Source organism: Hippopotamus amphibius, chromosome 17 (genome assembly GCF_030028045.1).
Source record: "Hippopotamus amphibius kiboko isolate mHipAmp2 chromosome 17, mHipAmp2.hap2, whole genome shotgun sequence".
NCBI lineage: Eukaryota > Metazoa > Chordata > Mammalia > Artiodactyla > Hippopotamidae > Hippopotamus > Hippopotamus amphibius.
In genome coordinates, this window is record NC_080202.1 from 49,030,354 (window position 1) to 49,045,549 (window position 15,196).

Genomic DNA, 15,196 nt, shown 5'->3' on the forward strand with positions numbered 1-15,196 from the left:
ACCCCTGGGTGCTCACTGCCTTTCCCACTGATTGGTGCCTAGCCTTTCTGCCCATCCGCTTCCCAATCAGACTAGACTCAGGGGGTGGCCCCCGGGGCTCCCTGAGGTCAGGGACCACGTCTCATTCCTCCTGGCACAGCCCACAGCACCCAGCCCTGCGCGGGGGCTTCCGGGCTCCCCCGTGACACATACCCGTGCCCTTCTGGCAGATGAAGCCGTGTGTCTCCTCCGTGCAGCTCCGATCGTCCCAGCGGCCAGTGAAGTGAGCTGAGGGGCTGTGCAGGACCACCGCACAGCTGGTCTGGGGGAAAGGAGCTGCTCAGGGGAGTCCCGGCAGCTGCCCGCCTTGTGCCACTGCCCCCAAGAGGCTGTACTGTGAGCAAAGAGGCTGGAAGGAGGCCCCAGGGAGTGAAGGCACGCGCTGCAGGGCAGGGCGGAGGTGGGGGGCAGAGGAGAGAGTGGGAAGGGGCTTCCTCACCGGTATGTTGCCGCTGGGAGCAGGGCTGGGGCCAGAGGGCTCCCCGGGGGCCCAGTTGGCAAACCACAGTGGCTCCTGCTCCACCCACTGGAAGTCCCGCTGCGAGGCATGGAGGCCAATCCAAAGGTCAAAGGTCACATTGGGCAGGCTGGCTGTGATGAAGGCTACCGTCCCCCAGAAGAGAGAGTGATGAGCCACAGGGCCGCCCCTCCGCACTCTGCTCTAGCCGCTTGGGGGGGCGGTGTCAGAGGATACTGGGGCCTCCCCGGGGGCTGGCCCTACCTTGCTCTAAGGGGCTGGCAATGGTGACCAGTTGGGCCTCTTGCTGTTCGCAGGAGAACTGTGCCTCTGACCACTTCACCCGGTCCTGGGGGTCCTGGCCCTGGATTCGGAAACACTGAGGGGCGGAGGGGGAGGCATGACATCCTGCCCCACCTCCCTGTCCCACGCCCCCAGACACTCCGCCGCGGACCCCTCGGCCGCAGGCCCTGGGGAGGCTTTGGGGGCCATGAGAGAAAAACATGAGAACCGGACACCTGGGTCTCCTTAACCAAGGCTCCAGCACCCTCTCAACCTGGGACAGAGGATTCACAGACACTTGCCCACGCTCTGGGGGATTTTTAAGTGGGAAGATTTCTTTGGGCCACCAAATGCTCTACTACCTATGACTGCAGCGCCTGGGCCGCGCCTGGGCCATGCCTGGGGACAAGGTCTGTCTGGCGCTCAGCTTCGCGTCCTTCAAAGGCACTCGACAGAGTTACTGGTGTCATTACAAAGATGCTAATGGATTATGAAAGGGACTGACTACATACATAAAATATATTTTGTTTTATATAAGGTGGAGGAAGCCGTAAGAATAACCTTTTGGAAAAATGTAATGACGGGGAAATGCTCAAAATACTGAGAAAGAAAAGCTGGCTACAAAACTGTGCTATTTAGTACGATCTCAATTATATGGAAAACAACAGAAAGTGGAGTAACAAATATCGATAGTTTGTATGGATGAGTTGTAGTTTTTTTTTCTGTTTTTTGGGGTTTTTTTTTCAAAATGTTAATAACGTACATGCCTTACTCTTTTTTTTTTTAAATATGGATGAGTTTTAGGGTTTTTTTCTGTTGTTTTTTTTTTTCCAAAATGTTAATAATATACATGCCTTGCTCTTTTTTTTTTTTTTTAAGGCAGAAAAGATGTATTATTCACTTGGATACTCTGAAGACACCAAGAGCGCCATGACACTATGGGCTGGCTGCACACCAACGTATGACAAAGATTCTGGATTATGTTATACTTGCATTAACTAATCTCATCCTCACAATCGGGTTACGTGGTCTTACAATGTCCTGCAAAGAAGGCATGGCTCAAAGCTCACACGAACGATGCCAGTGCAAACCACAAGGAAACAGTGCCCTTCTCTTCCTGGGGAAAGCTCTTTCAGCCACTAGGTAAAAACCATGAAAGTCTAACCAGGCCTGATGAATCAGCCCGTGGGTCAAGAAGTAACCACTTTTGGAAAGGAACTCACACTTCAGAGGGAACATTTTGAAAACATGTTTAGATGCATACCCATTCTGATTCATTTTATCATCTCAAACTTTCCTAGCTGCGCACTCAAAACACTTGGGAAGAGAACTTTCTAAATGTTGTTTTTAAAAAATCTTCCAGACTCTAGATAGGATCAAGATGGCAGAGTAGGAGGATGTGCGCTCACTCCCTCTTGCAAGAGCACCGGAATTACAACTAACTGCTGAACAATCATCGACAGAAAGACTCTGGAACTCACCAAAAAAGACACCCACATCCAGAGACAAAGGAGAAGCCTCAGTGAGACGGTAGGAGGGGCACAATCGCATTAAAATCAAATCCCATAAATGCTGGGTGGGTGACTCACAAACTGGAGAACAGTTATACCGCAGAAGTCCACCCACTAAAGTGAGGGTTCTGAGCCCCACGTCAAGCTTCCCAACCTGGGAGTTCAGCAACGGGGAGGAATCCCCAGAGAATCAGACTTTGAAAGCCAGTGGGATTTGATTGCAGGACCTCCACAGGACTGGGGGAAACAGAGACTCCACTCTTGGAGGGCACACAAAAAAGTGTGCTCACCAGGACCCAGGGGGAAGGAGCAGTGACCCCATAGGAGACTGAACCAGACCTACCTGCTGGTGTTGGGGGGTTGCCTGCGGAGGTGGGGGGCGGCTGTGGCTCACCGAGGAGACGGGGGCACTGGTGGCAGGGGTTCTGGGAAGTGCTCATTGGCGTGAGCCCTCCCAGAGTCTGCCATTAGCCCCACCAAAGAGCCTGTGGGCTCCAGTGCTAGGTGGCCTCAGGCCAAAGGACCAACAGGGTGGGAACACAGCCCCATCCATTGGCAGACAAGCAGATTAAAGTTTTACTGAGCTCCGCCCACCCAGCCCTACCCACCAGCAGTCCCTCCCATCAGGAAGCACCCACAAGCTTCCTAGATAGCTTCCTCCACAAGAAGGCAGACAGCAGTATCAAGCAGTATTAGCAGTATTTCCTCTTGTGGAACTGAAAACCACAGCCACAGAAAGAGAGAGAAAATGAAAAAGCAGAGGACTTTGTACCAGATGAAGGGACAGGATAAAACCCCAGAGAGACAACTAAATGAAGAGGAGATAGGCACCCTTACAGAAAATGAATTCAGAATAACGATGGTGAAGATGATCCAGGACTTTGAAAAAAGACTGGATGCAAAGATTGAAAAGTTTATCAAAGACCTAGAAGAAGTAAAGAGCAAACAAACAGAGACATGCAACACAATAACTGAAATGAAAAATACACTAGAAGGAACCAATAGCAGATTAACTGAGGCAGAAGGGCAAATAAGTGACCTGGAAGACAGAATGGTGATCATCACTGTTGCAGAAAAGAATAAAGAAAAAAGAATGAAAAGAACTGAAGACAACCTAGGAGACCTCTGGGACAATGTTAAATGCACCAACATTCGCATTATAGGGGTCCCAGAAGGAGAAGAGAGAGAGAAAGGACCCAAGAAAATATTGGAAGAGATTATAGTTGAAAACTTCCCTAACATGGGAAAGGAAATAGCTACCCAAGTCCAGGAAGTGCAGAGAGTCCCAGGCAGGATAAACCCAATGAGAAACACACCAAGACATATAGTAGTCAAACTGACAAAAATTAAAGACAGAGAAAAGTTATTAAAAGCAACAAGGGAAAAATGACAAATAACATACAAGGGAACTCCCATAAGGGTAACAGCTGATTTCTCAGCAGAAACTCTGCAAGCCAGAAGGGAGTGGCACGATATATTTAAAGTGATGACAGGGAAGAACCTACAACCAAGAATACTCTACCCAGCAAGGATTTCATTCAGATTCAAAGGAGAAATCAAAAGCTTTACAGACAAGCAACAGCTAAGAGAATTCAGCACCACCAAACCAGCCCTACAACAGATGCTAAAGGAACTTCTCTAAGCAGAAAATATAAGAGAAGAAAAGGACCTACAAAAACAAAAACAAAGCAATTAAGAAAATGGTAATAGGAACATACATCTCAACAATTACCTTGAATATAAATGGACTAAATGCACCAACCAAAAGACACAGACTGGCTGAGTGGATACAAAAACAGGACCCATATATATGCTGTCTACAAGAGACCCACTTCAGACCTAGAGACACATACAGACTGAAAGTGAGGGGTTGGAAAAAGATATTCCATGCAAATGGAAATCAAAAGAAAGCTGGAGTAGCAATACTCATATCAGATAAAATAGACTTTAAAATAAAAAGTGTTACAAGAGACAGGAAATTACATAAAGATCAAGGGATCCATCCAAGAAGAGGAGATAACAATTATAAATATATATGCACCCATTATAGGAGCACCTCAATCCATAAGGCAAATGCTAACAACTATGAAAGAGGAAATCAACAGTAATGCAGTAATAGTGGGGGACTTTAACACCCCACTTACACCAATGGACAGATCACCCACACAGAAAATTAATAAGGAAACACAAGCTTTAAATGACACAATAAATCACCTTGATTTAATAGATATCTATAGGACATTACATCCAAAAACAGCAGATTATACGTTCTTCTCAAGTGCACATGGAACACTCTCCAGGATAGATCACATTTTGGGTCATAAATCAAGCCTTGATAAATTCAAGAAAATTGAAATCGTATCAAGCATCTTTTCTGACCACAATGTTATGATATTAGAAATCAATTATTGGAAAAAAACTGTAAAAAACACAAACACATGGAAGCTAAACAATATGCTACTAAATAACCAAGAGATCACTGAAGAAATCAAAGAGGAAATCAAAAAATACCTAGAGACAGATGACAATGAAAACACAATGATCCCAAACCTATGGGATGAAGCAAAGGCAGCTCTAAGAGGGAAGTGTATAGCAATACAATCCTATCTCAAGAAACAAAAGAGATCCCAAATAAACAATCTACCTTACACCTAAAGAAACTAGGGAGAGAAAAGCAAACAAAACCCAAAGTTAGCAGACAAACTGGGACATTTGTAGAGACATGGATGGACCTAGAGACTGTCATACAGAGTGAAATGAGTCAGAAAGAGAAAAACAAATATTGTATACTAACACATATATGTGGACTACAGAAAAATGGTACAAATCAACTGGTTTTCAAGGCAGAAATAGAGACACATATGTAGAGAACAAACATATGGACACCAAGTGGGGAAAGTAGGGAGGGTTGGCGGGAATGAATTGGGAGATTGGCATACCACATTGTACACTCTAAATATATGCTGTTTATTGTCTGTTAACTGTATCTCAATAAAAGTTCTTAAAAAAAATTAAAAAAATAAATAAAAAATCTTCCAAAGACTGTTTTTTTTTAAAACCCTCTTGATCACCTCTTCTCACTAGTTCTTAAGGCAGATTAGTTTAAATGGCAGAAATTGACTAGCCAATTTTTAAACAAAAATCTTTAACTGGCAGACAGACTGAAAAATGGAGAGCAGGACTTAGAAAGCCCAGCCAGTGATGGATGAACTTTTTCCATCTTGAGCTATGTGTCTTTGTGAGGCAGTCTTTCCATCTGCAGCAACCATTCAATTCATGTTTTAAAATAATTGGCACTTCAAACAAGACCCGTGAAGTCTGAATGACAAAGTATTAGGCCAAGATTTTTTTAAATAATGAAGTATATGCAATCACTTTGCTCTGATCAAGATTATTTAAATAGTAATAATGCTTATAACTGATAAATTTTGCATGGAGCACGAAGATTTTTTCATACCACTAAAAGGAAAACTTTGAAAACTTACAAATACTATCTAAAAATCTTGAGCTCATGCTTTATACTGTTTTGTTCTTGTGCATATCTTACTATATATGACCTCAGTCACATTAGCATGGAAGTAAATATATATATTTATTTACGTACACATATGTAATGCACCATTACATTTGTATGTTCAACATTTTGTTTTAATAGGAATTCATTATCGAAATGTTTGGTGACCAGGGATCTAGAAAACTCACCAAACTACATGGGCAACTTCATTACCTGGTGAGTTAGAAGGTGTTACTATGCAGAGTTAATTTCCAAGAAGTCTAGCCCTGGCACTGGGGCTGTGCAGGAGAGAGGGTGGTGGGTACAGGCAAGAGGCCATGACTTTGATGTTGCCCAAGGACCAGAACTCCCAAGGCTCAGCCTTCCCCTCAGGTGCCGCCTCCCCACCTCCTACCTTGTTGAGGAACTGGCTCCAGCCCGAGGGGCAGCCCCCTGTGGGCGGTGGGTCTGGGGGCTGCTGCTCTCTGGTGCTGTTGCTGCGCTTGCAGATGTAGGGCAAGGCTGTCATGCACCTCTGGTCCCCCCAGTCCTCTGCAAAAAGAGAAGAGCAGTCATCCCGAGGGCAGGGCAGGGCTGCCAGCACCCTGGCCTCATGCCTTGAGAGGAGTCGGGGTTGGGGCTCAGGTCCCTGTGGCCAGCTCTGCACTCAAGTCCTCTGTGGCTGCCGGACCACAGGGACAGGCCCTCCCCTCTCTGGGTGTAGCCCTTCTTGGGTTGTGGGAACAGAGAGAATGAGAAGAGACCGAGGGCCCCTGCCCAGGCTCTCCTCACTGCCCCCAACACCAACCCTGCCCTCGGCTTCTGCGCCCTCTCAGCCCAAGCTTGCCCTCACCTCGGCTGGCCATCATGTACACGCACTTCTTGTCCTTGCCAATGGGCCGAGGCTTGCCAGGTGCCCAGGAGATGAAGTTTATGATGGAACCATCCGTCCACCTGCAATGGCACCGAGCAGGGATGACTCCAGCACTGGCAGCGGGCTCCCCTGTGTGCAGCAATGAGGAGGCAGGGACCAGGGCCCAAGTCCAGGGGCTCAGAGGCCACAGGCTGAGGAGTGGGGCTACTGCGCTCAGCGCAGCTGGACCCCAAGGACCCGGCACCTCCAGGTAAGGGCCAGCCCTCCTGAGCATCCATTTCTCTCATTAGAAAAGAAGTCTAAGGATCCCAGAGCAGGGGTCCACGGGCAACGCTGTGCTCAGACACCCATGTGCTCCTGGTCCTTCCATGCCTCATGCATGGCCCTGAAAACAAACAGGCCCCTCCTATGTTCCTGCTCATGTCCTGAGAGAACCTTATTCATGAGCGACTCCAGCACAATATGAGCGGCCACTATTTACTGCCTGATAATGTGCTGGATGGTGTGTCAAGGAGTCACATACCTTATTATCACTCCTCATAACAACCCTACCAGGCAGGCCTCATCATTTCATTTTCAGGAAAGTAAACCGAGGCCCAGAAAGGTTAAGTTACTTGCTCAAGGCCACACAGTGCGTGGAGAGCAGAGCTGGATTCAGACCCAAATCTGTCTGGCTCTGTGTGCTGTGCTGGCTCCCTACCTCCAGCCTGGGTCGAGAATAGCCATCCACACAGGTGCCCCGCCGCCCAGCCACACCCGCTGCCCCACTAGGACTCGCACCTGAAGCGCCCATCGCTCTCTGAGGTGTGCAGGCCGATCCACCAGTGCTGCTCCTGGCCCCGAGAGAACTAGGGGAAGCCCGGCAGGCAAGGTGAGGGTTGGCAGGGCCTTTCCCTGGCTTCCGGGGCTGCCCTCCCTGCTCGCTGGCCCGCCCACCTTCTGCAGGTTATGCCCCAGGAAGTCCAGCTCCGCCTGGCTGTGCACGGAGACCAGCTCGGCCAAGAACCACGTGCAGATGCGCTGCGCCTGCGCCCACGTGGAGTGGTGCTCGAAGAACTTATACTCGGCCTCCTGGAAACGCAGCCATTCCCGCCGGCCTGCAGGCGCTGCGGGGGTAGCGGGGGCGTGGGGATGGAGGGCGGGCTGGGGCTGCCTGCCCGCCCCGCCCAGGGAGGACAAGGAGAGTCCAGGGCAGCCAGGGCAGGCGGGCCTGCGAGCCCATCCGACCTGAGCCAGTAGGCTTCCCCCACCCCCTTTCCTTCGGCTCAAACCCCTAACCCCCTTTGTCGGTCCCGGCCGGGCGCCGCCTGGGAGCTGACGCCCCCTTCCCTCTCCGGGCCGCCGTGGGGAGCGGGGTGCCTCACCTTGAGGGCTGCCGTCAGGCTCCCGCACGTCAGTGCCTACAGAGACAACAGGGACAGAGACGCTGCGGGGAGAGGAGACCCTCCCCCCGACCCCCGTCCCCTCCGCCCTCCGTCCCCTGCCCGGACCGCCAGCGCCGCCCCACCCAACCTCGAGGGATCTTGCAGATCCAGTCCAGCTGCGTCTCGCACTGCATGGCTACCCACTGCAGGGAGGCCAGGTCGAGCACCGCACAGCCGCGGATGTCATCGTCGTCGTGCCGGCTCCGGTCGAAATTGTGGTAAGAGAACTGATGAGGTCGGAGCGGGAGAGGGGTCTCAGGCACCAGGCGCAGGCTGCCCCCATCCCCAGAACAGACCAACCAGAGGCCAGGCATAAGCTAGGAACCCCCAATCCGGCCTAGACCCCCTTTCCCAATCTGAGCCCACCCCCTTTCCTTTACCTGCCAGCTGTGGTCAGAGGGGCTGCCTCTCCTGAACCTCTCGCACCTCCAAAAAACCACGCCCAATCCAAACCACGCCCACCCAGGCTCCGCCCACCTCCCCCGCCTCCTCCAGGTCCCCTCACCCCTAGTCCATCGCTCCAGCGCCAGCTCTGCCCCGCTCCGGGGTCTCGACGGTTCAGGCCTATCCAGAACCAGTGCTGCTCCTGGATCTCGGGCTCTGATTCACTTCAGCACAACCCCGGGGGTGAAGACAGAGGATACGGGGGTGAGAGTTGTAGGGGCCCCCTTGCTGCTGTGAGCTGGGCCGTCCCAAGGACCTGGGGCCTCTCCATCTGGGCTTCACACTCACTGGGCAAAACACTGTTGGGGCCACCCTTAAAAAGCTCTCCCCAGAGAGAACTGGGGTGGCTGGACCAGGCGCCCCGCTCACTGAGGGCAGGTGGCCTGGCTCCCTTCCCTTGCTTCCCTTTCGGCGGAGTTTGCCCTGACAGCAAGACTGCAGGCTTTCACTTTAGGAAGTCGATGGAGATGGTGCATAGACCTGGGGCCGTGGAATCAGATACACCTGGATTCCAGCCCTGGGTCACCTATGGACCAGCTCTGTGATCTTGAATAAATAACCCAACCTCTCTATCAGCCTGGAAGGGATAATGTCTGCTTCGTAGGGCTGAGGAGTCTTGAATGTGGATTAAATGTTTAGTGCAGTACCTAGTACATGGTGAGAAGCAACTGACACGAGCTATTATAATTACTAGTCAAATAATGTAACTGTGCTGTTTGCTGGGAGGAGAGATCCCTGGAATTAAGATCTCAGGAGGCCTGGATCCATTGGGATTGTTCCCAAGGCTAAGGGATCATAGGACTGTGTGTCAGTAGGAACCCACAGGACAGAGACAGGGCTCTGGAGGGACCTCATGGGCAAATGCTCATTTTTGTAGCCTTTCTCTTCCTGTCTCTCAGAAAAAGCTGTTTATTGAGAAGTGTGGGCTGCTATGGGATGGTGTGGGGTTGCGGAAGCTCACTTGGGTCAGCGTGTAGGAGATTTGGCCATGGAGAAGGAGGGATGGTGAGGGCGGTTACTTGTGTAAAATCTGTGAGTCTCAGGGGGTGTTGCTGGCTCTGGTAAGGGTCTCCGACTCCAGGGAGACCAGGGTGACTTGAGCGGGGACAGGATGGGCCTGTCACTAGTAGCAGACGCACAGGTCATTCCAGGCCCTGGGACCGACCTCCCTGGGGTCGCGCCTTCACCCTGCCCCCTGCCCCGTGTCCAGCCAAACCAAGAGCCCCACACACGCGCACATGGGCCACCGCCCCCTGCTCAGTACCCGAAGATCTTGTTGAGCGTATTGGCCACAAAATGCTCCTCCTCATAGCTGGCCAGGCTCAGCAGCTGCGCCCCCAGCTCCTGGCAGGCCCTCTGGGCCTGGACCCAGCTCTTCTTGTCCTGCAGCCGCTCCACGCTGAACACCTGCAGGAGCAGAGTGCAAGCTGTCCCCCTGGCCCACCTCCCCACGGGACACCTGCCCTCCCATGACATGAGTGGGGAAGGGGGCTGGGGCCTCACTGGACAATCCTGTGCATCAGAGAGGGAGCCCCAGGGGAGGGAACCACACAGGCATCTCCCAGAGGTGGTCCCCCTAACCAGCAGGGCGACCGGGGCTCTTATCCCAGCAGAACCACAATTTGCTGGGGTAAGTCCCTTCCCCATCCCTGGACTTCAGCTTCTTCCTGTAATTAAAAGACCCTGGACTATCTCAGTGCTCCCAAACCCAGCAGGGTTTAAAAACACAGATTACCAGGCCCCATCACAACCCACTGAATCCCAGTCTCCACAGTGACAGCCTGGAAGGCTTTTTTAAAATCAGGCTCCCCAGGCAATTCTAAAGAGCAGCCAGCCTGGCCCCAACATTTGGGAACCTCTGAAACCGATGGTCTCTGTGGGTTTTTCAATTCCTCAAATATTTATTGAGCACCTACTACGCACCAGGCCTCAGATGCCACTGACAAGAGTTTCACCAGAAAGTACCTCAGTCTGCAGGCCGTAAGGAGTAAAGTTTCTCTGGGGCCCACCTTCCTGGGTCATAGCTGGGCCCTACTGGGGCCACCCACCCAACCAGGGATACTGCCTCTTTGCTCATTTCTTTCCCCCATCCCAGGCCTACAGGCTGCCTACCTTATAGCAGTGCCGGAGTTTGGGGTCTGAGCCCCAGCCTTGGGGGCAGGCACCGGTGAGGCTGGGTGTGGGGTCTGGCCCAGGCAGCTCAGGTGTCACTGGCGTGCCCAGGCTCTGCCGGCAGATGTAGCGAGCCCGGAACGAAGTGCAGTTCTTCACCTCCCACAGCCCCATGGCGCTGCCCGTGGCCAGGGCCACGCAGCCCCCACGGCTATACCCTGGAGGAGGGAGGAGGGAGACCCACACGCTGAGGAGGACTCACTGGCCCTCCCTCACTTCCCCCAGGGGCACCACCATGGCCCTTGCACTGGGAACCAGCTTAGCCATCTCTGCAGGGACACACTCGTGGGGTCGGGGCCCAATGGGGAAGGAGGGAACAGAGGCAGAGGCCTAGTTCTATGTTTGCTCCTGTGAGACCTTAGGCAACTTGCTTAACCTCTCTGAGCCTGTTTCATCATCTACCTCATCAGGTTATTGAAAAGGTTAAAAGAAATAATGAATCTGAAAGGGTAATAATAATAGCAAGCACTTGTACTACGCTCATTCTTCTAAGGGCTTTACACACACGAACGCGTTCAAGCCTCATGTGAACCCTGTGAGGAAAGTACCATTATACCCATTGGACAGATGAGGAAACTGAGGATCAAAGATGCGCAGCTAATAAACTGCAGAGTCAGGATCTGAGCCAGGCAGTCCGGCTCCAGAGCCCGTCCTCCTAACACATGATCTGTTTCCTCTGAAGCCCTGGGTCTCGGTCATGGCAGGGCTGGTCCACTGCAGTCTCTTGGCTTCACCAAGGAAAGTCCAAGAAGGGGGCTGAGCGAGCGCCATGGAGGAGGGGCTCACCGGGCTGGTCCCGGTTCCAGTGGGTGTACATGACCTCGTCCCCGCTGAGCCAGCGAAAAGAGCCAGTGAAGTTGAGGTCCTGCAGGGCCGTCCAGAAGTACTCGCCATCCCAGTTGTAGATGAGGCTGCTGACAAAGGCCTGCTCAAACCTGCGGGAGAGAGGCTGGTCGAGACAGGGAGCTCGCCCCTCGCACCACTCCCTGGGCCACAGGCCAGGTGCCCTGCTCCGGAAGCCTGGGTGCTGCACCCAATCAGAAACTCGCTCAGGCAAGTGGGGACCCCTGGGACCCTGCAGCTGACACACAGCCACCCAGCTCCCCTTCTACTGTCTGCACCTCCACGCCTTGCTGAGAAGCAAGAAAATCAGACACAGCCACGGCCTCTTTGGGGCATGAAGCCCACACCAATGCCTGTTCCTGCCCCTGCCTGGGACCCTGCCCCACACTGGGCTCGCTTAATACACACGAACCATTCTTCTGACAATATTAGAAAAAGGCCCTGGAACCAGTTGAAGCTCAAAGGACTCGGGTCCCTCTGCACTTGATGGCAGGATGCTGCCCCCTCTGCACTTGATGGCAGGATGCTGCCCTGTTTGGTAGAGGAACCACATTAGGCCATGACTTAGGGGAGGGCTGGTCCCCTCCTGTACCTGTTAGTGATGGTGACCAGCTGGGAGCCGTGGTCGGTGCACAGGCGCCGGGCCTCACGGTAGGTCACCTGGTCCTCTCCCAGCCAGTAGCAGGATGGGCTGTGCCACGTCCAACCCTGGCGTGAGAGAGTGGGCAGAAAAGGGGTGTCTGGGGGGAGGACGCTCCTCTCTCACCCATAAATCCTGGGGTGGGGGGTGCCGTCAGTGGCACCACTGAGCTTTCCGCAGGCTCAGGCACAGGACAGCGGAGACTGGTCTGACCCCAGAGCCGGCTCTTCCTGGGCTGTGCTCTGCACGTGTCACTCCACACTCCCCCCCCACCGTGACCTGGGGTGGAAGCGTGGCCCAAGGGAGGCTGCTCGGGAGGCCGCTGGTCACCCGGCCTGTGGGCTGGCCAGGAAAGATGAGCGGCCCACCGAGTTTCTCTCTTGGGTATCTGAACCAAGAGACGCAGTGGGCAGACTGCCAGTTGGCTGGGAAACCAGAGCCCAGAAGCTGGGAGAGCGGCCAGGATGTGGGGGCGCTGGGTAATCCTCAGGGGCCTGGAAACGCTGGGGCACACGGAGGATGTGCCTGGCCGGGGGACAGTGGGGACAGGCCCTCAGCGAGGGGCCACAGAGCTGCGGAAGAGAGGCCACCCCACCTGCACGGCTGGCTCGCCAACCCCCCACCCCCGCCCCGAGGCCGGGGAGGCTTCAACCCACCACCTCTTGTCCCCTGGGCCACCCTGAGGGCCTCTCTGCTCCTGCCTTGCAGGGGAGGACCTGAGGCTCAGAGAAGTTACACGGCTTGATGTAGTATAGACAGTACAGGTGGGACGCAGACCGGAACCCACACCACTGAGGCTGCATCCATCCCCGCCACAGCCCTGCTCCTCCTAAGGTGACACCAGGCACCTGCCAGGGCCTTCGCCTCCAGCAGGCCTTCGGGTGGGATCCCTGGGGTGGGGGCTGCAGGTTGGGAGAGAGAGAGAAGCAGCCCCCTGGCCAGGAGCCAGCGCAGAAGAGAAGCTGGGGTGTGTGTCTGTGTGTGTTTATGTATGTGTGTGTATGTTTGTGTGGGTGTATGTCTATGTGTGTATTTGTGTGTGTATATGTGCATATGTGTGTATATGTATGTGGGGGGTCTGTGTGTATTGTGCCCGTGTGTGTATTTTTTTGTGTATATTGTTTATGTATACGTGCATACGTGTGCATGTGGGCGTGGCCTCTGCAGATGGAGCCGCCGGGGGCCGGAACACCACAAAGTGGCCTTTATGAGCAGCCTCCAAATACCAGTCCACACGGCTCCCACTTCTGCTCATCTGGGGCTGGGTGGGGGAGGTGGCTGGAGGAGGGAAACAGGTCGACCACCCCCTCACACTCATTTATGCCCTCTCTCCCCCACTCATTCATTCCCCCCATTCAGTCCTAACCCCCTCCCCCCCCGCCCCGGGGCCAAAGACACAGGACGGCCTCACTCCTCCTGAGGAGACAGACAGGCACACACTGTGCTAGCACATGAGGTGGGAAAGCGGGGTGGGGGTGCAGAGAGGACCAGGGTCTCCCCAGCAGCCTCCACTCAGGTGATGACTGGACAGACTTGGGGGCCCGCCCACCCCTGCATCCGGGTTCTCTGTGGCTTTCCATGGAGCGGGCGCTCAGGGCTTGGGGGTGTGAGCGGGGAGCTCTGCTTCCTCCCAGCAGCCTCCCACCCTCACCCCACCTCATCCAACATCACTCCTTCCGGAAGGGAGCACTCTGGACAGCGGGAGGAAGGAGTGTGCCGAGGAAGGGAGGATGCCACGGGAGGCTCCGGGATTCCACCTGCCCTCCCGCCCCTGGGAGCCCCTCTGGTTGGCCCCACCCAGCGCAGCTCCAGAAGCACCCTCACCTTCCGGCAGCCATGGTCCTCCTCAGCAGCCCCCTGGCTCAGCTGGCCTGCCTTCTTGCAGATGGATGGCAGGGATTGGTTACAGGGACTGTCATTCCAGCGACCTTCCTAGGGATACAGGGTAAGGCAGAGTCTGAATCTATCTCCCCCAAATCTCCCAAACCCCTTCAGCGAACCTGGACTCTAGACCTGGCCCTGCCTCTGACTTGCTGTGTGATTCTGAGCAAGAAGCTTGACCTGTCTGTGCTCCAGGCTGCAAAATGGGGGGTGCAGGATTAGTGCTATAAGCCTCACAGGACTGATGGGAGCACACAGAGATGATGTGCAAGTGCCTCAAAACTCTGACGAGCACTGTCTGCATGGGAAAAGGTGCTCTTTTAAATTACTTACAGCTCATTTCATAAACATCAAGAACAAGCTGGCAGGACTGTTAGCAGGACAGACAGGTGAGGTTCCCAGTTTGGCGAGGTGTCCAGCCAGGACCTGCAGATGCAGGGTGAGCAGAGGCCATGTGCCCAGACCCTGCCCTCAGCTGATGGAGCTGAAGAGGAACCCAGTCCTTGGCCCCTCCTAACTGCCTTAGCCCTCCTGTGTCCAGTGCACCCAGCCAGCAGTTTCTGTCTGCCTTGAGCTCCATCCGGAGGGTGGAGAGGTTAATGCGTCCCAGCCCCCAGAAGAATGCCTGGTGCATAGCAGATGCTCAATAAATAATTGTTCATAAATTTTTAAATAGCATCCTCTAAGCCAGATGTCCCTACAGTCCCTGGCACCGCTGGCTGCATCTCACAGCAGAATGTCCTCTCTTGTCTCTGGAGTAGGTAGTCTGTCCCTACCTTTGCCCATTTTTTAAGGGACAGACTTTTCTCTGCTTGAAGCCCTGGATCAATTCCTTCATCCACCCACACTGTCTGAGCCAAAGCCATGGCAAATAGTCACAACTCCATCATTTCTTAAAGAGACAGGACCCTGGGCTGGGTAGGGCTGGCACCCAGCAGCCCTGCATGAGGGGCACTTGCACATAATGTGGGTTCTGACGCCACCTGCCGGCGGGGAAGTGTAGCTGGCAAGAGACCAAGATCGCACCAGGCAACGTCCTAAAGCTTCACAAGAATTAACTCCGTGAACCCTCCCAGTGACCTTCGGAGGTTGGCACCCTTAGAGTTCCACCGACAGATGAGGAAACTGAGGCACAG

At 53.6% G+C, this 15,196-nt stretch overlaps 1 protein-coding gene across 3 annotated transcripts in view; it reads right to left on the reverse strand.

Moving 5' to 3' along the window:
* The window catches only part of MRC2 (mannose receptor C type 2), a 53,816-nt gene that overhangs the window by 3,808 nt on the left and 34,812 nt on the right, over nt 1–15,196 (reverse strand). For all 3 annotated transcript variants that reach the window (XR_009050071.1, XM_057716820.1, XM_057716818.1), the window contains exons 9-23: nt 14,004–14,111; nt 12,132–12,247; nt 11,483–11,631; nt 10,637–10,854; nt 9,789–9,931; nt 8,586–8,688; nt 8,169–8,307; nt 8,021–8,056; nt 7,593–7,762; nt 7,437–7,504; nt 6,636–6,736; nt 6,198–6,334; nt 761–875; nt 479–642; nt 193–301 (exon numbers count right to left, since the gene is read on the reverse strand). Coding sequence is in view for 2 of the 3 variants with exons in the window: in XM_057716820.1 (XP_057572803.1) it covers nt 193–301; nt 479–642; nt 761–875; nt 6,198–6,334; nt 6,636–6,736; nt 7,437–7,504; nt 7,593–7,762; nt 8,021–8,056; nt 8,169–8,307; nt 8,586–8,688; nt 9,789–9,931; nt 10,637–10,854; nt 11,483–11,631; nt 12,132–12,247; nt 14,004–14,111 (1,876 nt within the window). In the remaining variant the exon portion in view is untranslated. The remainder of the gene's footprint in view (nt 1–192; nt 302–478; nt 643–760; nt 876–6,197; nt 6,335–6,635; nt 6,737–7,436; nt 7,505–7,592; nt 7,763–8,020; nt 8,057–8,168; nt 8,308–8,585; nt 8,689–9,788; nt 9,932–10,636; nt 10,855–11,482; nt 11,632–12,131; nt 12,248–14,003; nt 14,112–15,196) is intronic.